The 26,316-nt window shown below is 37.4% G+C and overlaps 1 protein-coding gene and 1 pseudogene across 4 annotated transcripts in view; one reads left to right on the forward strand and one right to left on the reverse strand.

Annotated features, from left to right (window-relative positions):
• Positions 1-26,316, forward strand: part of GDAP1 (ganglioside induced differentiation associated protein 1) — a 454,780-nt gene that overhangs the window by 262,796 nt on the left and 165,668 nt on the right. For all 4 annotated transcript variants that reach the window (XR_008527651.2, XM_054560887.2, XM_054560889.2 and 1 more), the window contains exon 6: positions 23,634-23,722. Coding sequence is in view for 3 of the 4 variants with exons in the window: in XM_054560887.2 (XP_054416862.1) it covers positions 23,634-23,722 (89 nt within the window). In the remaining variant the exon portion in view is untranslated. The remainder of the gene's footprint in view (positions 1-23,633; positions 23,723-26,316) is intronic.
• On the reverse strand, positions 13,934-15,197 carry LOC100440705 (poly(rC)-binding protein 2-like; annotated as a pseudogene).

The raw sequence follows: 26,316 nt of genomic DNA on the forward strand, positions 1-26,316 counted from the left end.
GCAATCTTTTTTTCTTATTTTGTTCTTAGGCTCCTTTATCATTTCATTTCTTTTCAACTGAAAGTTTTTTTGACCAAGTTTTTTTGTGTGTGTGACGACACTTGGAGGCAAAAAAAACTATAGAAACACAAGGAAGCACCAGCCGTCTGTGTCCCTGCAATTCATAATATCTCCTGGATATTGTTGCTGTTTATCTTGCTTCTTTGCCCATTATTCTCCATGGATTTATATTATTCAACCAATGAATATAGTCCTATATAAAAAGAACCTAAGTCAATGGAACTTTGTGTTTAAATCTCCTAGGAGGAATAGTTGTTTGAAGATAAATTCTTTGGAGAACCCATTTGTGAAGTGAATTCAGCCCTTTACTTCACCTGTTTTGAAAGTTTTTCCATCTATAGACTTTCCTTAAATGGAAGCAAGCCTGTCTATACTTTTTGTTTGTTCTACCTTTCTCTCCCACTATCAGTTGTCTAGCTTGGGGTGGAGTATAAGCAGAGAGGAAGACTGAAAGGATAAAATAAGGAATGAGCCCGCACATAGTAAACCTTTTAGTTTTTGCTGAAGAATAGTTTTTCACCCTATATTTCAGAGAACTAAATACTTTTGATGATCTTGGGATATTAGTTTGGAAGTTTTATTCATCAAAGATCACTAAGATCATTACCAAGTGCACTAGTTGGATCATCAAATCCAAGATTTGTTTTTTAACTCCAGATCATTCTCATGGGACAAATATCCTAGCTTCCAAGGAAGGAAGAGTCCCAGAGAACCGTTGCTAATGGTTCCCTCGCTTCCATGCGCAGCACACTGCCCACTTAGGGTCTCTGACTGGGGCAGGAAATTAAATTGACATAAAACAGATTAGCAGGAAAAAAGTGTACAGATTTAAGCCTATAATCCCAGTGCCTTAGGAGGCCGAGGTAGAAGGATGACTTGAGGCCAGGGTTTCAAGACCAGCCTGGGCAACACAGTTAGACCCCCCATCTTTAAAAAAAATAAAAAAATTAACTGGGTGTGGTGGCCTGCACCTGTAGTCCTAGCTACTCGGGAGGCTGGGGTGAGAAAATTGCTTGAGCCCAGGAGTTCAAGGCTGCAGTGAGCTATGATTGTGGCACTGCATTCCAGTCTGGGAAACAGGGCAAGACCCTGTCTCTAAAAAGAAAAACGCATACAGATTTCTACATGAACATGGGAGTAATCTTCATAGGAAAATAAAGACCCAAAAAAGTAGTTGGAGTCTAATAGAGTGCTCATATATCAAGTTGGACAAAGTAATAAATTGTGGAAATGTGACAAGGCAAAGGAGCTTGGGCTAGGGTAGTTAGTCATGAAGAAGTGACTAAGAAGATAGGGGTTAGTTTAGCAAGACTTGAACAGATTTTCCTCAGCCTTAACTCTTGTTTTTCCTGTCTTTGGTGACAAAAATGATACTTTCCTTCTGGTACAGGGAGGGCATTTTTCACATGGGAGTTTAGTGCTTTCAGGAAAAAAAGGAAAGTCAGAATGTCCTTTTTGCATCTGCTGTTTTTCAAGTGCTTTTAACTCAAAATAATCAATATGCCAAGTGGCATCCTTTGGGGGTGGCATGCTCTGAATTCCTTCGGTCACGAACACACAAGTTTGTTTGAAACCCAGTTTTACTTCTACCTCTATAATGAAACAGCTTTCTTTTATGGAACTCTTTCTCTTCAGAGTATCACTTACTTAAGAAGAGGTCTTTGGTCAAAGTTTAAGCTCTGATTTACAAACATGATTCCCTTTGTCGGTCTGTGTTGTGTCTGTCAGTAGACTCGGCCTCCACCTCTTGGGATCACCTTCCCCTTACATGGAACGTGGAATTCAACTTAGGGTGGAAACAAGGAGCATTAAACCATCTGTTGAAAATCTTAAACAATCCAGAAGTAAAAACAAACTAGATAAGGCATTTTGGGCTGGAGTGCACATTCATTCCACATGTGAAATAATGTAATGTGTGCTATGTTGTGGTTAATTCACACTTATGCAACTAGTTGGATCTGGCAAAGCTGGCTTTAAATATGGAATTAAAAATATATATTTCCAGATTCGAATATGTGTAGTCAATAATTTATGGCTGGCTGAGCCAAAACCATTCTCAACTCAAATTTTAAAAAATACAATTTCAAAAATGTATTTAGCTCTCTAATGAGAGGTGATTGAGAACAATGAGGAGCAGTTTATTGTGAAATCTGCTTCATATTAGCTCTGGGATCTTGGACAGGAGACACTTGAGCCTTCATTTAAGTGTCAGTGGGATAAATAATCTCTTCCCTAAGTACCTGTGATGTAGAAAGGTCAAAATATGATGAAGCATTTGATAAACTATAAGGTTTATATAGTCATTCACCCTTTAACATTTACAGAGAATCTATTAAACACTATGCTATATTAGTAGGCTGAATATAAATAAAGATAAATGATATACTATTTATCCTCTAAGAATTTATGATCTTATATAGTCAGTGTGTAGGTAAGGTAGACATGTAAACAAACAAATACAATCCATTACAAATGTGTGGGAAAAGAATACAGTAGAGATTTTAAGTGGTCAATTCAGTTGAAGGAGTCAGGAAAGCAAATTCAAGGCCTTTTTTAGCGGGGGTGAGGAGCTGTCTGGAAAGCTGATTGTTAAACCTTTACCAGCATGCCATTGGACCCATCTGATACAGACCGTTGAACGCTAGATACTCAGTGCAACTAAGTTCATGATATTGAGTTTTGATACATGTTTTACTCTTTTAAAGGAAACACTTTTAGAAAAGAAAGTGATAATTAATTAAGTATAAGCAAGGGGTAAAGCACCAAAGTTGCCTGGAAACAGAAGCATTTTATTAGGTGAGATAAAAGCCATAAAAACTATCTCTTTTGAATTAAACAGTTCTAAGATGGAAAGGAGGATACGATTAGGTTAACACAGTAGAAGAATCTAACTAAATTTCTACCGAAGGTGATCTGAGTAGGTGTTTCTAGACGGGGGAAATAAGGTAAGGTAAATAGGGATTCTTTTCAGGCAGAGGCCGTTGATATCAAAGATGCATGTGCATGAAATAGCATGGCTCTTTAGGAGAACTGAGAAAATAAACATGTAGGTTTTCCGTTTTCAACCAATTTGTATCAGATGCATTAATAGATATAGTGATGATATTAAGGCAAATACCAATAAAACCAAGGGGCGATGAATTCTTTATGAGAGCCCAGAGAATATATGTATTCTAAATGGAATACATGTTCTAAATGTATTCTAAATGGAAACCAATAATGCAAAGAGTAAAATTTGAAATAGGTTTCATGGTGTGATAAGAAGTTATGAGTGGATGGGAAGAGTCTTTTAAGAATGCTTGGTGTATAAAAAACATCATTTACTATGTTTGTATGGGACAGAAAATGTGTTTAGAAAGAAGTTAAAGTGATTTTTTGGGCATGCATTTGTTACAAGTAGATATGTGAGAAAAAATAAGAATTTTGAGTTTTTCTGAAAGAATACTCAAATCACCAAAAATAAATTTGAACTTCAGTGGTGAAGATTTTGTCCATCTTGTGCAGTTGCTCATGGTGACTCCCATGAAATACTCCAAATAGAATGTCTTTACTTGGTCTGTGAGAAATGGCCTAGGGAGTCTTGTTTGATTGCATCACATATTGAACAGGTGGCAGACACTTTTACTTAAAATCTCTTCCTGTGTTGACTATTGCATTTCCCATTCTAATATCTTTTTTTAAAGTCTCAAGGGATTCTATATATTAAGCCACAGTTTACTTCTCAAAGATGTAGGACCATATTGCCTACCATCTGTGTTTCTGAACTTTTTTCCAGAAAAATATTCATTTAATTTGTCCCCTGAGTTTTAAAAATTCTCCAAGAAATCTCTATCCTCTCCTTATGACTGCATATCCGCCGTCATATTCTTTCATTCTATTGCTGCTAGTCCTCTAAGTTCAACTTTTCTTACTCTTTCCCATGGCTCTGTACTTGTTTGGGTCACTTTGCCATGTGCCCAGTTTTTATCTAACTTGAAACTTGGTCACTTGCAACTGAGTCACTGAGTTATTTCCTTTCCTTAAATATCATACTGAAAAGAACCATCGCTGGAAAGATTAATTGAAAGAAGTGCGTTATTTTCTAAACTAGTAAGGTCAAGCTCTCCCTTAGGATTTAATGTCCTTCAAATTCTATTTTCATATTTTGTTAACTTTTTGGGGACAAAAATGGGGAGAGGCACAGCCTCAAAAATGAGGACTTTGTTAAGTGGTAATGACATTTCGTCTAATATTTTTATCAAGTCCCATTTCTACTCTCTTTTATTAACACTTCAAAATTAACTTTTAAAATATATCCCATCCTGGCTAACACGGTGAAACCCCGTCTCTACTAAAAATACAAAAAATTAGCCGGGCGCTGTGGCGGGCGCCTATAGTCCCAGCTACTTGGGAGGCTGAGACAGGAGAATGGCGTGAACCCGGGAGGCGGAGCTTGCAGTGAGCCGAGATAGCGCCACTGCACTCTGGCCTGGGCAAAAGAGCAAGACTGCGTCTCAAAAAATAAATAAATAAATAAATAAATAAAGTATATTTTTGATAATATTCTTTATCCCAAAGTTTATATTTTTAAAATCATTTGTCTAGGCTGTATACTTCTCTAGTTAGTCAGATAGTGTAACACCACAGTTTTAGTTTTATAAATTAGCAAAATGCCTACTATAGTACTCAGAATTCATTTGGCTTAGATTATAGTTCTATTAAATCATGTAGTCATTTTCAAACTTCTAGCTTATATTTGAAGGTTAAAATCAAATTTCTTTTTTTAAATACTTCAAGCAGCTAAAGTTTTGCTTACTTAATGAAGATTAATTAACAAATTGGAAAATATCTATGTTGCATCTATTATGAACAAGACACCTTTGTAAGTATTTTAAGACTTATGAAGATGCAGATCCTGCCCTCAAAGTGTACACAAGATCTTAGGGAAAATAAGACTGCATAAATAAATTACTGCAAAGCAGATATTGAAATGTGACATAAAAATGTTAGGTGATATCAAAGCAGAGAGGATTTCAGTTCACTTGGAAGCATTAAAAAAATGCCCATGAAAGATATCTCCTATAAGCTCATGTTCAAAGGCTATTTAGGAGTTTGACATGTGGCGATGAGACAAGTGCTTTCCAGAGAGTAAGTAAATGAACAAAGGGGTAGGATTCCATGTTGAAAAATGAATCAGTAGTTCTTTACACACAAAATGCATTAAAGAAAACATGGAACAACAGAGTGAGAAGTTTGATTCAACCAATATAACGGTGTGCTAGAGTTGATTGGTATTGCCTTGTGAGAGCTGTTAAATTTTCAGGAATCTTGTTAGATAGTTGATATCATTTTGATGGCTTGAAATTAGCTATGGTAGTGGGAATATGTATACCATGAAAATGAGCAAATTCAGGGCCTTTTTGGGTGGGGTGGAGGAGCTGTCTAGAAAGCTGGTTGTTAAACATTTAGCCTCACACTGTTATGTCCATCTGATATAGAGTCTTAAATGCTAGATTTGAGTTTTGATTTATGGTCTGCTGTTTTGTTTTGTTTTGTTGTTTGTTTTTTTTGTTTGTTTTTTTTTTTGAGACGGAGTCTCTCTCTGTTACCAGGCTGGAGTGCAGTGGTGCAATCTTGGCTTACTGCAACCTCCGCCTCCTGGGTTCAAGCAATTCTCCTGACTCAGCCTCCCGAGTAGCTGGGACTACAGGCACGTGCCACCATGCGCAGCTCATTTTTATATTTTTAGCAGAGACTGGGTTTCACCATGTTGCCCAGGCTGGTCTTGAACTCCTGATCTCAGGTGATCCACTGCCTCAGCCTCCCAAAGTGCTGGGATTACAGGCATGAGCCACCACACCTGGCCTGGTCTACAATTTTGAAGGAGATGCTTTTAGAAAAGAAAATGTTAACTAGTTAGATGTAAACAAGGGTTAAAGATGCCAAAATTGCCTGAAAACAGAAGCATTTTATTAGGTGAGATAAAAGCCATAAAAGTATCTTCTATTGAATTAAACAGTTCCAAGATGGAAAAGAGGATAAGATTAGTTAACACAATAGAGGAATCTATTAAATAGCTAAACAACATCTATGCATACAATAAATTCCAACCATCAGCAAAGAGCCATAGTTACCGTGGTGAGTGAACAACTGCCACAAAACCCTATAGGTTGCCAACATATGGTTCCCATCGCTTCTAGTCTGGGAAGAGACGAAATGAGCTACTGTTCGTTGTTTCTTTCTAGTAATGACTGGAGAAACTACCTGCATGGTGATATTGTTCCCTGATGACTGGAGAAGGGTATGGAGGGCAAACTTCTGGAAGATGAACTGCTCTCTCTCCTTACTGATGAGTGCTTTACTCACAGCAGAGCTCCGATTACATCACGGAGCCTTGAAGGAATCCCTGAAAGCAAAGTGCTGAGTTCCATAGATCATTTCCTGTTCTTCCTATCTGATGAGAAGAAATGCTTTATTAATTCATCAGGAATGACCTTGTTTACCAGACAGGGAGGAATTCTATGAATAGCTCAGTTTAAGTGACATTCTAATAATCATAAAATAAGCATGAAATAATTCTTTTTTTAAAACCTTAACAAATGTCTTCAGGCTTTCAGGCCTTTAGAAAACAAAAAGAACAGAACAAGAAATGCTACTAACCACTTTGGAATCCAGGGTAGAGATTCTTTTTTTTTTTTATTTTTTTTATTTTTTTATTTTTTATTTTTTATTTTTTTAATTTTATTTTAATTTTATTATTTTTATTATTATTATACTTTAGGTTTTATGGTACATGTGCGCAATGTGCAGGTAAGTTACATATGTATACATGTGCCATGCTGGTGCGCTGTACCCACTAACTCGTCATCTAGCATTAGGTATATCTCCCAATGCTATCCGTCCCCCCTCCCCCCACCCCACAAATCAAAACCACAATGAGATACCATCTCACACCAGTTAGAATGGCAATCATTAAAAAGTCAGGAAACAACAGGTGCTGGAGAGGATGTGGAGAAATAGGAACACTTTTACACTGTTGGTGGGACTGTAAACTAGTTCAACCCTTGTGGAAGTCAGTGTGGCGATTCCTCAGGGATCTAGAACTAGAAATTCCATTCGACCCAGCCATCCTGTTACTGGGTATATACCCAAAGGACTATAAATCATGCTGCTATAAAGACACATGCACACGTCTGTTTATTGTGGCATTATTCACAATAGCAAAGACTTGGAACCAACCCAAATGTCCATCAATGATAGACTGGATTAAGAAAATGTGGCACATATACACCATGGAATACTATGCAGCCATAAAAAATGATGAGTTCATGTCCTTTGTAGGGACATGGATGAAATTGGAAATCATCATTCTCAGTAAACTATCGCAAGAACAAAAAACCAAACACTGCATATTCTCACTCATAGGTGGGAATTGGACAATGAGAACACATGGACACAGGAAGGGGAACATCACGGTAGAGATTCTTAACCTGCATCACAGCTGGGCTTCAGGGCATGTGTGGAAACAAAGACCAAGGTTTTTTTGTGCGTGCCCATGTATTTTTCTTAAAAGAGGAACCATAGGTTTTATTGGATTCTCAATGGGGTCTCTGTGAAGCCTCCTGGCCACCCAATCTGCCAATCTGCCAATCTGCCATTCTTCCTTCTACCACCTGAAAGATAAGAATTACTGACTTGAAGCCCATTAACAAGTGGGCAAAGGACATAACTGACACTTCTCAAAAGAAGACAAACATGCAGCCAAAAAACATGAAAAAAAAGCTCAACATCACTGATTATTAGAGAAATGCCAATCAAGACCACAATGAGATACCATCTCACGCCAGTCAGACTGGCTATTATTAAAAAGTCAAAAAACGACGGATGCTGGAGAGGCTTTGGAGAAATAGGAATGCTTTTACACTGTTGGTGGAAATGTAAATTAGTTCAGCCACTGTGGAAGACTGTGTGGCGATTACTCAAAGACCTAGAGGCAGAAATACCATTTGACCCAGCAATCCCATTACTAGGTATATATCCAAAGGAATATAAGTCATTCTATTATAAAGATACATGCATGCATATGTTCACTGCAGCACTATTCACAATAGCAAAGACATGGAGTCAACCTTAATACCCATCAATGATAGACTGGATGAAGAAAATGTGGTGCATATACACCATGGAACACTATGCAGCCATGAAAAGGAATGAGATCAGGTCCTTTGCAGGGACATGGATAGAGCTGGAAGCCATTATCCTCAGCAGACTAATGCAGAAACAGAAAACCAAACACCACATGTTCTCACTTATAAGTGGGAACTGAATGATGAGAACACATGGACGCATGGCAAAAAACAACACAAGCTAGGGCCTGTCGGGGTGGAGGGGAGGGAGAGCATCAGGAAGAACAGCTAATGGATGCTGAGCTTAATACCTGGGTGATGAGTCAATCAGTGCAGCAAACCACCATGGAACACGTTTACCTATGTCACAAACATGCACATTCTGCACAAGTACCCCTGAACTTAAAATAAAAGTTGAAGGGAAATAAAAAGAATCATTGGTTTGGTCATACTTCAATGTTTCTAGGAAATAGGAGGAATATTTATATATTATATATATAAATATTACATATACTATATATAAATAATATTTATATTCCTTTACCAAAAAGAGGATTTATTTATTTCCAGAAGTCTTTAAGCTTTTAAAAAAATTTATATTTGTTATGGGCACACAATAGTTGCATATATTTATGGGGTACATGTGATATTTTGATACAAGCATACAATGTGTAATGATCAAATCAGGGTAACTGGAATATCCAGCACTTTAAGCATTTATCATTTCTTTGTGCTAAGAACATTTGAATTCCATTCTTTTAGCTACTTTAAAATATATCATAAATTATTGTTAACTATAGTTACCCTATTGTGCTACCAAATACGAGTTCTTATTCATTCTATCTAACTGTATTTTTGTACCCAATAACCATCTTCACTACCCCTTCCAGCCTCTGGTAACCATCATGCTGTTACTTCTCCATGATTTAAAATTTTTTTTCAGCTCCCTCATATGAGTGAGAACATGTGATATTTGTCTTTCTGTGCGTGGCTTATTTCACTTAACATAGTGGTTTTTTTTTTTTTTTTTGGACTAGACATAAGAAAATCTTTTAAATGTTTTGAGGTATATATATTATCATATATTTTCTCTTTTGGTGGTTAGACCAACCCTATGAGATAAATAAATAATGTGTTATCATTCTTACCAGCCTGCATTGAGAACTAGAGAAGTTAGCGCTCAGTGGTTCTTAACCTGGACTACACATCACTTTGGAATTTTACAAAACCTGTGATGGTCAGGCCCTATCTCCAAAGATTCTGATTCAATGCATTTGGAATGGAACCTCGTTATCCACATGTTGTATAAAGTTCCAAAAGTGATTCTCTGGAAACTCTAGTTGGGTTAAGTGCTCTGAGAATGGAACTTGTGTTTAACAGAGCTGGAATTTGAACCCCTGTCCCCAGGCATGAGATTGTTACATCTTTATATCGCTCTGCCAGTTAGACAACTAAGTAATAACAAATTGTCCTATGAGGTTAGTAAGACAGGCCATATAATAAACAGAAGCAATTTTTTTGAAAGCTTCGTTTAACTTGAGAACTAAAGGGATACTCCAAACAAGGATTTCTGAACAAAAGTACTAGAGCAATGGATAACATCATAGAGAAAAGAAGGGATGACAATTACTAGATAAGAACTGTCACCAATTCCAGAAAAAATTAAGACTTTAGACCAATTTTTTAGTCAGTATGAAACAAAGTTTAATATGGATAGTAATTGTCAGAAGAGCAACTTTATTCAAAACTTTAAAAATATGTGGTTTTTCTGTGATTTGAAAATCTGTTACTTTGTTGCATTCACACTGTGGTAAATGTCTTACTGTTAAATCTGTATGACATGAGGTACTGCCTTGTTAAAATAAAGAAGTGAAGAAACCTAGAAAACTGGAAATAATTGTTCTATGGTCTTTGTCTACTAATTCTAACATTTGTGTTGGTTCTGGATTGGTTTAGATTGTTTGATTTTTTTCATTATGGGTCATATTTTCTTTCTCTTTTGCATGCCTGATAATCTTTGGCTTTACTCCAGACACTGGGAATGTTATACTTTTGAGTGTTGGATATTTGTTGTATTCTTACAACTATCTTGAGCTTTGTTCTGAGATATAGTTAAGCTACTTAAAAAAATTTTGGTCCTTTTGACTCTTGCTTTTAAGATTTGTTAACAAGGGCCAGAGCAACATTTAGACTTGGGCTAATTGTTATCTACTAGGGAGGCAAGAATCTTCTGAATACTCTAGGCAATGTTCCATGCTATATGAATTTTTTTTTCCCATCTGGCTAGAGGGAACAGGTACTATTCCCAGCCCTGTATCAACATCTCTAGGGTTCCCTCTAATGCTTTTAGATAATTCCCTAGCCTTGAAGACCTCCTTCATATGCACATGTTCTTCAGTGCTCTGCTAAATACTCAAGGAGGACTCTCAGATGTCCAGGGTTCCTTCTCTATGCAACTCTTGCCTCTCCAGTGATCAGTTCTGTGAACTATATAGCCAGTTGGATTTCCCCAAAGACTCAGCTCTGTGTCTTCAACTCAGAGAGTCTGCTGGCTTCGCCTGGCTTCCCCTATGCTACATCTTAGCCTGGAAACGTCCTGAAGGGAGTAAGCCCGGCAGTTAGAGTGCTCCTTTTGTTTGTTTCCTGTCTTTCAGGGATCAGGGGTCACTAGCCTTCATTGCCTGGTATCTAGTGTCTTGAAAACCATTATTTCATATATTTTGTTTGGTGTTTTTGATTGATTCAGATTGGAAGGTAAATCTGGTTCCTGTTACTTCCTCTTGGATTGAAATGGGAGTCTAGAAAACTGAAAATAAAAATGATTAATCAACACATATTTAATCACTTAAGTTATAACATTTTAAGTTATGTATGATGTACTTTAAGGATATAATATAGAAAGAATGAAGAATTAACAGAAAAAAATTAGGTAGGGGGTTAGAGAAGAAAAGTTTACCAAGTGACTATTGTATGATAAGCTCCTTATTTATATTGTTTTATTTCTTTTCTTTCTTTTTTTTTTTTGAGATGGAGTCTCAGGCGGGTGTGGTGGCTTACGCCTGTAATCCCAGCACTTTGAGAGGACAAGGTGGGCGGATCACTTGAGGTCAGGAGTTCGAGACTAGCTGACCAACATGGAGAAACCCCGTTTCTACTAAAAATGCAAAATTAGCTGGGCATGGTGGCACATGCCTGTAATCCCAGCTACTCGGAGGCTGAGGCAGGAGAATGGCATGAACCGGGGAGGTGGAGGTTGTGGTGAGCTGCATTCCAGCCTGGGCAACAAGAGCAAAACTCCCTCTCAAAAAAAAAAAAAGAAAAAGAAAAAAAAAGAGACAGAGCTCTGTCAGCAGGTTGGAGTGCGGTGGCACAATCTTGGCTCACTGCAACTTCTGCCTCCCGGGTTCAAGTGATTATCCTGCCTCAGCCTCCCAAGTAGCTGGGATTACAAGTGCATGCCACTGCACCCAGCTAATTTTTGTATTTTTAGTAGAGATGAGGTTTCACCATGTTGGCCAGGATGGTCTCGATCTCCTGACCTCATTTTCCACCAGCCTCGGCCTCCCAAAGTGCTGGGATTACAGGCGTGAGCCACCGCGCCTGGCCTATTTAATTCTTAATAATGCTGTGAAGTATAGGTGTATGGTAGAGTGAGAGACCTGGGACATAAGTCTTACTGGCCCTAAACCTGTGTTCTTTCCACAGTATTCTTTGCTGCTTTACAAAAAGCCAGAATGGCATTTAGAAATCTATTTTTAAGAACTTGTCATTTGATTATAGTACAGGATTTATAGGAATAAGGGGATTCATAAAGTCTTGAGAATTTTAATGCAGTGAGGTTGGCTAGGAACTCAGCCAATTTGTTTTCTTTCCTCAATTTCTTCTTACTTATTTGTATTTATATAAGCATCTTTACTGCAGAGGCCAAACCTCTTATTCTTAAGTTCATAGTCCACTACCATTTGTCTGTAATCATTCAAGCTTTATCAAATTTATTATGTCTTAAAGCACTCCAACTGGAATTGCCATTCCTGGAACCTGTTCGTGTTCTCATTTTGGTGTCTTTGTTCATGCTATTCTGTATAAGAGAGTGTGCCCAAAACATAAGGGGTAGGCTGTGAGTGGCATACATTTTCCTGTCTCCTACAGAGACTGCTTGACTCCCTCATCTGTACATGTTAAAAATCACCCCACATTCCAAGGCCCAGTTCTTTAGGAAGTTTTCTTCAGTGTCTTCAATAGGAATAAATCTCTCTCAGTTCCATTTCCCCGTAGATCTTCTGGTATAATATTGACCAAACTTTATATTGAATTATATTGATTAATGCTTTTGACAAATAGTTAATTCCTAATATGTGTACAAAACCTTTCTTGTTTTCTCCACTAAATCATAGCATATTTTAGGATAAGAGCTCAGTATTACTATTTTTTGTATCCCTTAGGCTACAGCAAAATATCAACACAGTAAACATTTAATTGATACTTCATTTGATGGTGAGCTGGCATTAGCTGACTGTACTTACTAATACCAGATTCTGACTGGCTTGTCATACATTACTCAGGAGCATTATTAATCATATTTAAGTGAATAAATCTCATTATCTTCTCCCCTAGGAGCATACTTCACTGTCCAAGTGAAAAGCAGATTATTCACAAGTCAATGCCTGTATTTTAGAACTTCTGCTCTAGTAAATTTTAATTAGTTTTCACACTTGAAATTGTCAAAAGCGTTCAATCCAGAGAGACTCCATCTTGAATAGGGTCTGGGTAAAATGAGACTGACACCTACTGGGCTGCATTCCCAGGAGGTTAGACACTCTTAGTCACAGAATGAGGTAGGAGGTTAGCACAAGATACAGGTTACAAAGCTCCCGCTGATAAAACAGGATGTGGTAAAGAAGCTGGCCAAAACCTGCCAAAACCAAGATGGTGATGAGAGTGACCTTTGATCATCCTCACTGCTTATTAGACGCTAATTATAATGATTAGCATGCTAAAAGATACTCCTGCCAGCATCATGACAATTTGCAAATGCCATGATAAGGTATGGAAGTTACCCTATATGGTCTAAAAAGGGAAGGAACCCTCAGTTCCAGAAACTGCCTGCCCCTTTCCCAGAAAACTCATGAATAATCCATTCCTTGTTTAGCATATGATCAAGAAATAACCATAAAAATAGCCAACCAGCAGCTACTCTGCCTATGGAGTGGCCATTCTTGTATTTCTTTTCTTTCTTTCTTTTTTTTTTTTTTGAGACAGAGTCTTGCTCTGTTGCCCAGGCTGGAGTGCAGTGGCGCGATCTCGGCTCTCTGCAACCTCTGCCTCCTGAGTTCAAGCAATTCTCCTGCCTCAGCCTCCCAAGTAGCTAGGATTACAGGCACATGCCACCATGCCTGGCTAATTTTTGTTTTTTTTTTTAAGCAGAGGTGGAGTTTCACCATGTTGGCCAGGCTGGTCTCGAACTCCTGACCTTGTAATCCACCTGCCTCGGCCTCCCAAAGTGCTGGGATTACAGATGTGAGCCACCATGCCCGGCTTTGTTTCTTTCTTTCTTTCTTTTTTTTTTTTTCTATTCACAAAGAAAAAGCTCCAGTCCATCTTTTAATTTTTTTGAAAAATTCCTGACTTTACAGAACTAAACGGAAATGTATTAATATTCCACTCTTAACATTTCCATGACAGACAGAAAAATTCATGAGCCAAAAAAACAAAACAAAACAAAACAAAACACCAAGAAAAAAAAAAAACCAGGGAGAAGCTTATAAAACTAAATATGTATCTCAGCATCAACAGCTGAACAGAGAAAGGAATTAAAACGCTTTAAGTAAAAAATCACAAGTGGATAATAAAGTGTGTAGAAACTGAAAATTTACAAACTATTTAAAACCTGGAATCGCTGACTGTTCAGAAACTACACAGATGGATCATGGGTGGTGGTGAACAGCAGAAAGGGATTATGGATGAATCTGCATTGTTCTAGCTGCTCCCCATGCCACCCGTCTCCGAGGAAAGCCTGACATTGATTAGATATTGAGCCAGGCTAATGCTGGCAGCAGATCCAGTGATGGTAACCTGCCTATCAGTAGATCCTTCCACTGCGTTCGCAATTTTGATCAGCGCCCCAGACATCTGATGGATCTCACTGATTTTGGCGCCTTGACGCCCGATTATGCGGCCAATCAAATCGTTTGGAATCGTGAGTTCATGAGAAGTAGTCTGAGCAGATGCATCCAAACCTGCACTGAATCCGTTTTGCCATGCGTCATGGGAAAATGAGACTGTTGCATTGCCAACTGGTGCAGCTTGGTCAAATCTGGCTGTGGAATGGCATACTGTCCTTGAATGGTATAGGCCTGACCACCTGCAAAGATGACCGGAGAGCGGGAAGGCTTGGGCTGGTACGGGATGGTCACGCCCTTCGGGGGGACTCCAACATGACCACGCAGATCTGTTTGACACACTCCGTGATGGGTTGCGGAATGGCAGCAATAGTGATGGCCTGCTCAGTTGAGTTGGGTAGCATATCCCCTGCCGCCTAAACCTGAGCCCCTGTACTCTCTCGTATTTCCTTGATCTTGCAACCACCTTTTCCAATGAGAAAGCCACACTGACTAGCAGGGACCACCAGCCTCAGGGTGACCGGGGGTCTACTGGCAGCTGTGCTACTGGTCATAGAGCTGCTTATGTCCTCTTCCAGTTTGTTAATGATCATAGCAAAGGCTTTGAAGATGGCATTAGCGGGTCCAGCCAAAGTGATAATTCTCTCAGGACAATTCCCTTCTGAGATGTTGATACGTGCACCACTCTCCTCGCGCATCTTCTTGACTGATTCTCCTTTCTTTCCGATGATACTGCCAACTTCCTTTCCATGCATAAGTAGCCGAATGGTGAGAGTGATATTTAATCCACCTTCAATCACACTGGTTTCCATGTGGAGCAGTGTTCTGGGGAGCTGGACTTTGAGTGGTCAAGTCTTTGGTCACTTATGGGGGGTGAAAGCCAAAAACTGCTGGCGCGAGGCGACTGAGGGGAAAATGGAAAAGGGCTGGAAGGGGAAGGGCGGGAGGCCGGGGGCAGAACAATAGGGGCAGGCGGGAAGGCGAGGGGGGCCCCGCAGGCGGGGGGAGGAGGAAGGTGGGGTGAAGGAGGAGGAGGAGGAAGGGGGAAAGAGACCCCGGGGCGGGTGGAGGGCGGGCGGGAGAGGGCGCAGGCTGTGGCTGCTCAAGCTGCTCTGGGCCGGCCTTGTTTCTTTACTTTTTTTTTTTTTTTTTGAGACGGAGTCTCGCTGTTGTTGCCCAGGCTGGAGGGCAGTGGCGCGATCTTGGCTCACTGCAACCTCCGCCTCCCAGATTCAAGCGACTCTCCCGCCTCAGCCTCCCGAGTAGATGGGATTACAGGCATGTGCCACCATGCCTGGCTAATTTTTGTATTTTTAGTAGAGACGAGGTTTCACCACATTAGTCAGGCTAGTCTTGAACTCCTGACCTCAAGTGATCCTCCCATCTCAGCCTCCAAAAGTGCTGGGATTACAGGCGTTAGCCACCGCACCCGGCCGTTTCTTTACTTCTTTAATTAACTTGCTTTCACTTTACCCTGTGAGCTCATCCTAAATTTCTTGCATGAGATTCAATAACTGTCCCTTAGGGTCTGGATCGGAATGGCTTTTTGGTAACAAAATGATTGTTTTTTGTCACTGTGTCTTAAGACCCATATTCTTTCCTTCATGATTATCAGTCACATGGGCCCTTGTTGCACCTTAACTTCATTTCTCTAGAAGACAGCTCTTCTTTTTGGGTTCCTTAGAACCCCGCCTTCCTCCCCTCATCAAAGATGCAGAGTCTGTGGTTTAGGTTGCCATTACTTGCATGCTATTTTTACATGAGGGGTAACTGACCGAATTTTAATACTAATTAGCTGTGATATAATACAGACACAGCAAATTCTGCCCAGGGAGGAACTTTGTAATCTGACTCAAAAGCTTCATGGGCTAAGCAGGAGAGCGTTTAACATTCACTGCTCACTGATTTGATTCCTTAGGGCATTTCACAATGAAGCACTGAAAATTTTCCCATTTATTTTGGTCTTGTGACATTTAGAAGGGAAATGGAAATAAGCTTGTGAGTATCCTATTTAAGAGTTCCTCTCTAATTTTGTAAGTTATGAGTTCCCTCACAGATTTTATAAGGAAATCTAGAGTAGTGTTAGTTGAGAAGGAAATACTTGGAAAGAAGACACTTGAAAATAATGCCTGTGTTTTGGGGAACCACGATGAGGAAATTAGCTGCAATATGACCTTGAAAGGAAATTTTAGCACTTTGTAAATAATCAAGTTATTTGTACTGAAAGAGTTCCAACAAAGAAAAGAACATTTTTGATAGTCAAATAATTCAAATTTGAATGAATCACAAACTAGAAATAAAAAACTAAAGAACTGGAAATGATAACAAAGGCAAAATATAAACATGACCTTCTAATTGTTTATTTCTCTTTAAAAGACAATCAACTGTTTAAATAAATTATAGTATCAATGTATTATTGTTGTACCTGAGCAAGTTAGAGAAAATGCCACACTTTGAGACAAATTAAGAGTCCGTTGATTTAGCCGGCGGCCAAGAGACGGCTAACGCTCAAAGTTCTCTGGCCCCGAAGAAGGGGCTAGATTTTCTTTTACACTTTGGTTTAGAAAGGTGGGGGGGGGGGTGGGTCTAGTTAAAACAATTTTACAGAAGTAAAGTAGGCAAAAAAGTTAAAAGGATAAATGGTTACAGGAAAGTAAACAGTTCCAAGTGCAAGGGCTTTAAGACTATTACAAGGTGATAGACGTGGGGCTTTGGGCGTTATCAATCGGACGAATTCCTGGGAACCGTGGATATAGCTTGTCACAGTATCTTATCGGTTAATTGCATTCTTGGATGTGCTGGGGGTCAGCTTGCACAAGTTAAGTCCTTGAGGAAGGGGCTGCCAGTGAAAGAGCCAAGATGGAGTCTGTCTGGCTCTCTTAGCTAAGGGAGAGTCAATTCAGGTGGAAAGAAGGCTAGGTGATTAAAGGAAAGGGAGGGTCTAAAAACAGGGTTAGTGAAAACAAGGTTGGGCATTACATTATGATATTTATAACATATGTAGAAGTAAAATATGTGACAATAAAAGCACAGAGGCCAGCAGGGAAGAAATAAAAGAATACTGTTTTAAAGTTCTGATGTAATGTGAAAAGTGGTATAATTTCACTTAAAGGTAGATTGCAATAAGTTAAAAATTTATACAATAGTCCTCACTTATAAGTGGGAGCTAAATGATGAGAACACATAGACACATAGAGGGGAATGATAGACACTGGGGCCTACCCGAGGGTAGAGGGTGGAAGAAGGGAAAGGATCAGGAAAAATAACCAGTAGGTACTAGGTTTGATACCTGGGTGACAATCTGTGCAACAAATTCCTGTGACCTATATAATAAATCTGCTCATGTACCCCTGAACTTAAAATAAAAGTTTAAAAAAATTGTACTTTAAATCCTAAAGCAAGCATTGAAAGAACACAACAAAAACATGGCTAGTATGTAAAAAAGAAAAAAAAAGACAGATAAAATGAAATAATAAAAAACCCTCAATCCTAAAGAAGGCAAAAAAGGACAAATTTAACATTACCAATAGCCATATTAAATGTAAATGGCCTAAAAATCCCAACTAAAGGCAAAAAAATTGAAAGATTGGAGAAAAAAGCAAGATTCAACTATATACAGCCTATAAGAAACCCACCTTAAATATAATGACCCACACAGAGTAAAACTTAAAAAAAAAAAAGATTTGCTTGCTGACATCAATCAAAAGAAAGCTGGAGTGGCTGTATTAATATCAAAGAAAGTAGATTTCAGAACATAAAAATTATAGTAGCTATAAGATAATTAATTCACAATAATAAAGGGAGTGAGATTTTTAGGGGAAAATAATATTAAACATTTAAGCACTTAATAATAGAGCTTAAAAAATACACGTAACGGGCCAGGCGCGGTGGCTCACGCCTGTAATCCCAGCACTTTGAGAGGCCGAGGTGGGTGGATCACCTGAGGTCAGGAGTTTGAGACTAGCCTGGCCAACATGGCAAAACCCTGTCTCTACTAAAAATGCAAAAATTAGCCAGGCAAGGTGGTGGGTGCCTGTAATCCCAGCTACTCGAGAGGCTGAGGCAGAGGAATCACTTGAACCCAGGAGGCAGAGGTTGCAGTGAGCCAAGATCATGCCATTGCTCTCCAGCCTGGGTGACAAGAGTGAAACTCCATCTAAAAAAATAAAAATACACAAAGCCAGAACTGATAGAACAAAAAGGAGAAATAGGGAAATCTACCATTTTATTCAGGAATTTAACCCTTTTTCAATAATTAATACTATAAGTGAAATACAGGTTTAGTCACTCACTGCTCATGGAGTTCAATTAATAAGAGCAAAGTCTGGTATAAAGAAAGTGACTCTTTATTACAAAACTAGCTTAGCGGAAGTACAGCCTTCCTGCCTTAAGGGTACCGCTTCACCTTTGGATCAGAAAGTGGTTGCTTTTAAAGGACGCCTATTATGAATGGCACACAAGGGAGAAAGCAAGCAGGTGTGGGAGGTGTCTACATGTTAGCTTGGTGCCTTATCTATTGGGCGGTTGAATTGGCATCTTCATTGACAGAAATATTAATAGATTGTAAAGGTGTCCAAAAACTCTCCAGGTGGGAGAGAGTTTTGTAAGGGACTTTGGGTTGTAAATTGGCGGTTATCTCTGCAGACAGTTTCCTGGTAGGTGAAAATTTCATAGCAGGCATATTTTTGGTTGTAAGTCAACTGTTAACTCTTGGATCATCTTTTTGGTGGGTGAGAGTTCTGCTCTAGAGCTTCTAAGCACATAATTAGATGAACTTGCCCTATAGGGAGTGTCTGGGGAAGAAGACGTAAAAGGTTATAATTGCATTTCTAAGGGGCTAAATAGGAAATGGGGAATGGGGGAAATGGAGAAAGGAGAAAAGAAGAGAAAATAATTTGAAAATTGTAACTTTTTTTCTTTAACAACTGGGGGTACTCAGTTACAATAAGATGAAGAGAAAAAAACATCTATAAGAATATTGAAGTCTTAACACTATCAATCAGGTTGACCTTATTGACCTACAAAGAGCACTCCATCCTAAAAAATCAGAATACACATTCTTTTCAATGTATATTTTATGTGTATTTAATGTATAGTTCACACTAAATATTTACCAAGATAGACCATATTCTGAGTCATAAGTTAAGATTCAATCAATTAAACTCATACAAAGTATAGTGTCAGACCACAATTAGAAATCATGAATAGAAAAATCTCCAAATATTTGAAAATTATAAAGACATTTCTAAGTAAACTGTGTGTCAAGAAAGGAATGTAGAAAATATTACGAACTGAATGAAAATGAAAATACAGTACATCAAATTTTGTGAGATGAAGTTAAAACAAAACTTAGTGGAAAATTTATGACACCAACTACCTGTATTAGAAAAGAAGAAAGGTCTCAAATCAGTAATCTCAGCTTAAGTTTTAAGAAATAAGAAAAAACAAAATAAAATCCAAAGTAAATGCTTTTTAATGTTACAGAACATAATAATAAAACCCAGAGCAGAAATTAATGAATGAGAAAACAGAAAAGTAATGGAGAAAATTAATAAAAAGAAAAGAATTGTTAAGATTAATAAAGTTAATAGGCTTTTTGGCAACCAATGAGAAAAATAAGAGTAAATACGCAAATTACCAGTGTCAGGAATAAGATATGTGACATCACTAAAGAGTTTATTGATATTAAGAGGATAATAACAAATATTGTCTTTTAAAATATGTCAATAAATTTGACTACTTACAAGAAAAGAACAAATACCGTGAAAGATAAAAATTAACAGAGTTCACTGAGGAAGAAATAGATAACCTGAATAGTCCCATATTTAGTAAAATAATTGAATTGTAGTTAAAACCTTTTTACACAGGAAACTTTAGACCCGGATGCTTCACTAGGGAATTCTATCAAACATTTAAACAAGAAATAAAGCCAATGCTATACAAGTTCTTCCAGAAAATTATAAAAGAGAAAATATTTCTCAGCCAATTATACAATGCTAGCATTACTCAAACACTAAAACCAGACAAAGATATTGCAAAGGAAGAAAATTGCATGCCAATATTCCTCATAAACATGATACAAACCTTTCTAACAAAATTTTGATTGATCAAAGTTAACAATATATAACAGTGATAATAAATCAAAACCTTGTATGATTTATTCCAAGAATGCAAAATGAGTTTAACGTATAAAGATCAATCAATTTAATATGCCAGATTATTAGACTAAAAAAAGATAATCTCATTTAATGTAATAAATGTATTTTATTTATAATAATAAATAATAATAATAATAAATAATACTTATTCCTAACCTAAAACTCTCAGCTAGGACTAAAAAGAGAGTGCTTTAACCCACTATGAACATTTGTGAAAAACCTACAGACAACATAATACTTAATGGTGAAAGAAAATTCTTTCTTCATAAGACCAGGAAAAATGTAAGAATATTTACTCTCATCCTTTGTATTTAACATTACATTGAAAGTTCCAGCTAGTGCACTAAAACAAAAATAAATAAATAAATAAAAGATATTGATATTGGAAAATAGTAGTCCTGTGGGAAATGTATGGCACCAACTACCTGTAATAGAAAAGAAAAAATGTCTGAAATCAATCATCTCAGCTTACATCTGTTCTTTATTTGCAGACAACATAATCATCCAAAAAAAAAAATTCTATGGAATCTTCAAAAGATACTAGAATAATGGGTGAATTTAACAAGGTTGCAGGATGCAAGATTAATATACAAAATTTAATTGTGTTTGTATATTCTTGGAATCAATAATTTTAAATTGAGTTAAAATTCAATATCATATACAATGGTATTCTTACTTATGAAATAGAGAATAATCTTCAAAAGGTATGCAAGACCTGTAAAATACAAACTATACAATATTGCTGAGAAAAAATTTTTAAAATTTATGAAAAGGAGAGTTACGTTCATAGTTTGGAAGATTCAACATTGTTAATATGTCAAGTATCTAAATTAATCTATAAATTTCTCAGCAGTCCTTTTCTTTTTAATAGAAATTGACATGCTCATTCTAAAATTTATGTAGAAATGCCAACCACCGAGAATAGCCAAAAAACTCCAAGCAACTTGGAAGACTTACATTTCCTGCCTTCAAAAACCTTTATAAAGCTACAGTAATCAAAGCAGTATGATATTGGCAAGAGGATAAAAAATGATGAGTTCAGAAATATACTCACACATGTACAGTTGATTGATTTTTGACAAGGAACCAAAGGCAATTCAGTGGAGAACAGATAGTTTTTTCAATAATGTTGCTGTAACAATTGAATATCAATAATTCAATTGAATAACAATTGAATAACAACACCCCACTGCCTACCTTACATCATATACAAAAATGAATTCAAAAGAAATTATAGACCAAAAAGTATCAAGCTAAAAATATACAATCTCTAGAAGAAAACATAGGAAATCGGATTAAGTAAAGACTGCTTAGATATAATACCAAAGACATAATTCACAAAATAAAACATTGATAAATTGAACATCATCAAAATGAAGAACCGCTCTTAGAAAGACACTATTAAGAGAGTGAAAGATAAGTGACAGACTGGTAGAAAATATTTGCAAATCATATATCTGATAAAGGGTTTATACTTTGAACATAAAAATCTTTCAAAACTCGATAATAAAAATAATGTAATATTGGCAAAATATTTGAATAGATGCTACATCAGAAAATATATATAGTTGCAAATAAGCACATTAAAACGTTAAACATCAAGTTTTCATTAGGGAAATGGGAAGTAAAACCCCGTGAGATACCATTGCACACCTATTACAAACATCTTATATTAAAAACACTGACAACATCAAATGTTGGAGAGGATGAAGAGAAACTGGAACTCTCATATACTGTTGGTGGAAATATAAAGCAGTAAAACTATTTTTTGAAAGAATTTAGAGATTTTTTTAAAAAGTTACATAAATTACATGCCATTTAATTTGATTAATAGTTGATTTTAAAATGACCCTTCCTAAATGGCCGTGTGAATAGTATTTGTGAGCCTTTTGCAAGACGTCTGTTAACATCCCCTGCTGTAATGTAAAAAACACATTTCTTTAATAATCTTGCTTCAGAAAGTCTCTCATAAATAGTACATTTTATTTATTTAGATAAGGATAATTATATAATACATAATACTTTTTACTTTGTAAGGACACTAGGAACAAAATGTAATGTTCATGATTATAAATCTCTTAAGCTGTGGTTTTCATTTATCTGTTCCCTCAGCTTTATGGCTCCTCACGTGAATTTGCAGAAATCCATCCATTCATCCATCCATACGCCACCTATCATGACTGATAGGACGTTCAACTATTTGGAAAGCCAGTAGAGGAAATTGTGAAGCAGGTTTACTCTGCACCAGTTGCTTGCCTGACTTGGGTGCGATAGAACACTCACACAAAGTTACATGAACCAAATTTGTTACTTACAGATAGACAGCAAGCGACAACCAAAGCCTGGGATTCAGGGCAAGCTCATCCCCCAAAGCTCAGGAAAGCTACTTAAGGTGAACAGAGTCTTATCTTCAAGTGCTCCATTTGCACCACAGGTGTAAAACAGCCTGCCTTGGGCTTTGTACCCCAGTGGCCACATGACACCTTGGGCAAAAGTGCTAAGGACACCCTGTTTCTAGGGCCAACTGGAACAGAGCCTGGATTGTTCCAGCTACCTCCTCTTTATCTCACAATGTTCCATTCCCAGCACGTGAGAAAGTGGAGAGAATTGGGTTGGTCCACTTCCATTCAGAGTTGGTCCACTTTCATTCAGAGAACTGTCCTGCAGACATGTTTAGAGGTATCTATTTCAGCATTTCTCATATCTTCACTTATTAGTGTCTGTAGCTCCACCATTTCTATTTAAGCTCACTCTGAGGTAAAAGAGCCAGGATTTTAATAGAGAATTGACATATCTTAGCTTGGGTTGAGAGAATAACTGTAGTTGGGCAGCTAAATCTTCTCCCCTGCTTGCCTTCTGCTTGGACAGAGGTCATGCTCATTACTAGGTAATTTATATACATGTAATCTGGAAAACCAAAATGCAGTTGAAGCATGATTTATGATTTGGCTAGCCATAGAAGAAAAGAGGAATATCCTTCTAATCATCTTTACCTTTAGAAAGTTTGGAAAATGACCATTTGTCTGAATAACTGAAATACTAGTTTTACTTAAGTCTTTAAAGTCATTTTATGCTGTAAAAACATATTGCTTTTAATACATTTTAGTTTTTTTTTCTTCATGTGAGTGTAGTAAAAGAAACAGGAAAAATAATCTAATACGTATCTATTAAACAAAAATGTTTTTCTGCAGTTCCTGAGAGATCCCATGATCCAGAGACAAAGGTGGCAGCCTTGGAGCAAGTGGAGAGCCAAGAAAAGGATCCAGAACTGGAGTGGAAGGTGGGAAAGATCTTTGAGTGCAGCTGCACTGTGTGGGAAGACAAATATGATAATGGACAAACAGCTGTTTGAATCAGACAGTGAAACCTCACTAAAGGGAGAAAAGGGAGAGCGTTGCTGATGAGAAAGGCCACGGCTACAGTTTTGTGGGTAGAGGTTCAGTTATGAGGGCTAAAATGCTTAGACAGAAATCTCTGGGTTGAGGTTGAAAGAATTGGAGGCCGGCAACTACAAATATAGCAAGTGTGTTTCTTCTTGCTCTCAAAATATACTTTTAGCACTTTGAAGTGACTGGTACTATATGAACATCACACAATATTGTAGACAATCTGAGCTTAGTATTCAAGAAGGGTAAGGCATACAATGATGATCAATTATAATATTATTGATATTCATGATTTTGAAATCAGAATAGCTATACCATTTGCAAAGAGAGAGTCCATGTGTTTTAGGCCAGTGACAATGACTGTGTTTCTCTCATCTGCATGAGGCACTAAACTGAATGGGATGGAGATAAATAGCCTGAGAGGCTTGATGGCAGGGATTCATTTTTCTTTTCCCCCGAGACAGAGTCTCGCTGTGTCACAAAGGCTGGGGTGCAGTGGCATGATCTTGGCTCACTGCAACTTCTGCCTCCTGGGTTCAAGCAATTCTCCCTGCCTCAGCCTCCCAAGTAGCTGGGATTACAGGCACCCACCACCACGCCCGGCTGATTTTTGTATTTTTTAGTAGAGATGGGGTTTCGCCATGTTAGCCAAGCTGGTCTTGAACTCCAAACCTCACGTGATCCACCCACCTCCGCCTCCCAAAGTGCTGAGATTACCGGTATAAGCCGCCATGCCTGGCCTGCAGGGATTCAGGATTTGTTGATCTGGTTTTGAGGTTTTTTTTAAATATGATGGTCAGATCTAGTCAGAAGCTACTGGCCATGAATTAGGTGTATTTTGGTTATGCATTGAATTTTAGATATTTACATGAATTTAATTGATGGAGATAGTAGTTTTATATATTTAGTTTTCTGAATCTTTATCAGGGACTTTTTCCTGTAATTTGAGAAATCCTAATAAACAATTTCACATCTTCCTCAAAGTAACATAGAGGATTCAAATAGTTGTTCAGATGATTTAAATGTTGTGATTTTACCCAGTTACCTAACACTTTAAATTATTTCTGTTTCTTCTCCTTTGGTTTGGAAACAGTGGCAACAGTAACTTCTAAGAGTTGAATATTATTGAACCCCTTCTCTGATCCACCTACTAGATTCAGTATTTTAAAAACACAAATTATATAGTCAGATAATGTTTGTTGGCCTTTTATGCCTATTAAAATATCTGTTAAAAATATTCCCTCTATTTATTTTGATCTTTTTGTCTTTTTTCTCTGCATTCAGAATCATTATCTTCTACCTGTTCTCTAAGACAGTGATTTGATTTTTGACAGTGGCTCTCTTGGTCCTTGCTTTTATAATTGATCTATTTGATCTATAATGGTGTTTTTAATTTCTCAATTTATTGTCTCATTCTTTAAAAAATCATATATTTGGGTTCTAGTTTTTCTTGAATTCATATGCTTATTAAATTATTTTATAACTTGAACTTCTCAAAGGCAAATTGTCTTCTAATCCTTGGGTAGTTTTTCTTTCCATTGCTTTCCTCTTATAATATTTTCCTTTACTTGTATTTCTTTTCTTTATTTCTATTCTGATTCCTATTTCTTTTCTTTTCTTTTCTTCTCTTTCCTTTCCTTACTTCTCAATTTAAAAAAATATATGCTACTTCTTTTAATCTAGCATATTTTAACAATAGGAATTTTTCAGACCAACTTTTTGCTCTGATATAGGGTGGATGAATATTTTTGACACTGTTACCACTAGCGATGACACAGAAAAGACAATTTCATCTTTTTTTTTCACTAGATTGAATGCAATTTTTTCCCATGAGACAAAATATCCCTGAATTTTCTTTTTAAGTTCCTCTTAAGAAGGTTTCAGAATTCCTCTATAGCTCAAAGCATCAAAGGAAGAACCAATTTTAATTTGACTTTGCTTTAGGTGAATTAACCATCTTCCTAGTCTCTTATTTTCTTTAACGATTTGCTGTCTCTCCCATGCTTCCTCCTTAGAACAGCTGCTCTCTAGCCTACTTCACTGACAGCACCAGCCAAGTGAATAGGTTAGAGAAGAGAGGTAAGGAAGCCAGCTGTGTGGGTTGTACCTCCCTGTGGAGCCAGTTAATGACACACGGGGCTCAATCCACCATCTTCTGCTTTTCCCTCCAAACTCAAATATTCTCTGAACTTCAGCTATCACCATCCTGGTAATTACACCTACTTTCACAACTCTAGCTCTAATGTCATCCTGAGAGTAGCTCATCCTCACGTGTGAAATCCTTTCATAGAATCAAAGATTATTGCAGCCAGAAGCTGAGTCCACTGTGCCTCATCCCCATCTTGAAGATGAGGAAAACAGAGGACTGGCAGAGGTGGGTACAGAATCCAGTCATGTTCCTTTTAGTCCAGTGTTGTTTCATCTCACTTTACAGTATCCACTCTTCAAACTCAGTACTTCAAAATATAATTTACATTTTCCCTGATAA

This window comes from Pongo abelii, chromosome 7, assembly GCF_028885655.2.
Source record: "Pongo abelii isolate AG06213 chromosome 7, NHGRI_mPonAbe1-v2.0_pri, whole genome shotgun sequence".
Lineage (NCBI taxonomy): Eukaryota > Metazoa > Chordata > Mammalia > Primates > Hominidae > Pongo > Pongo abelii.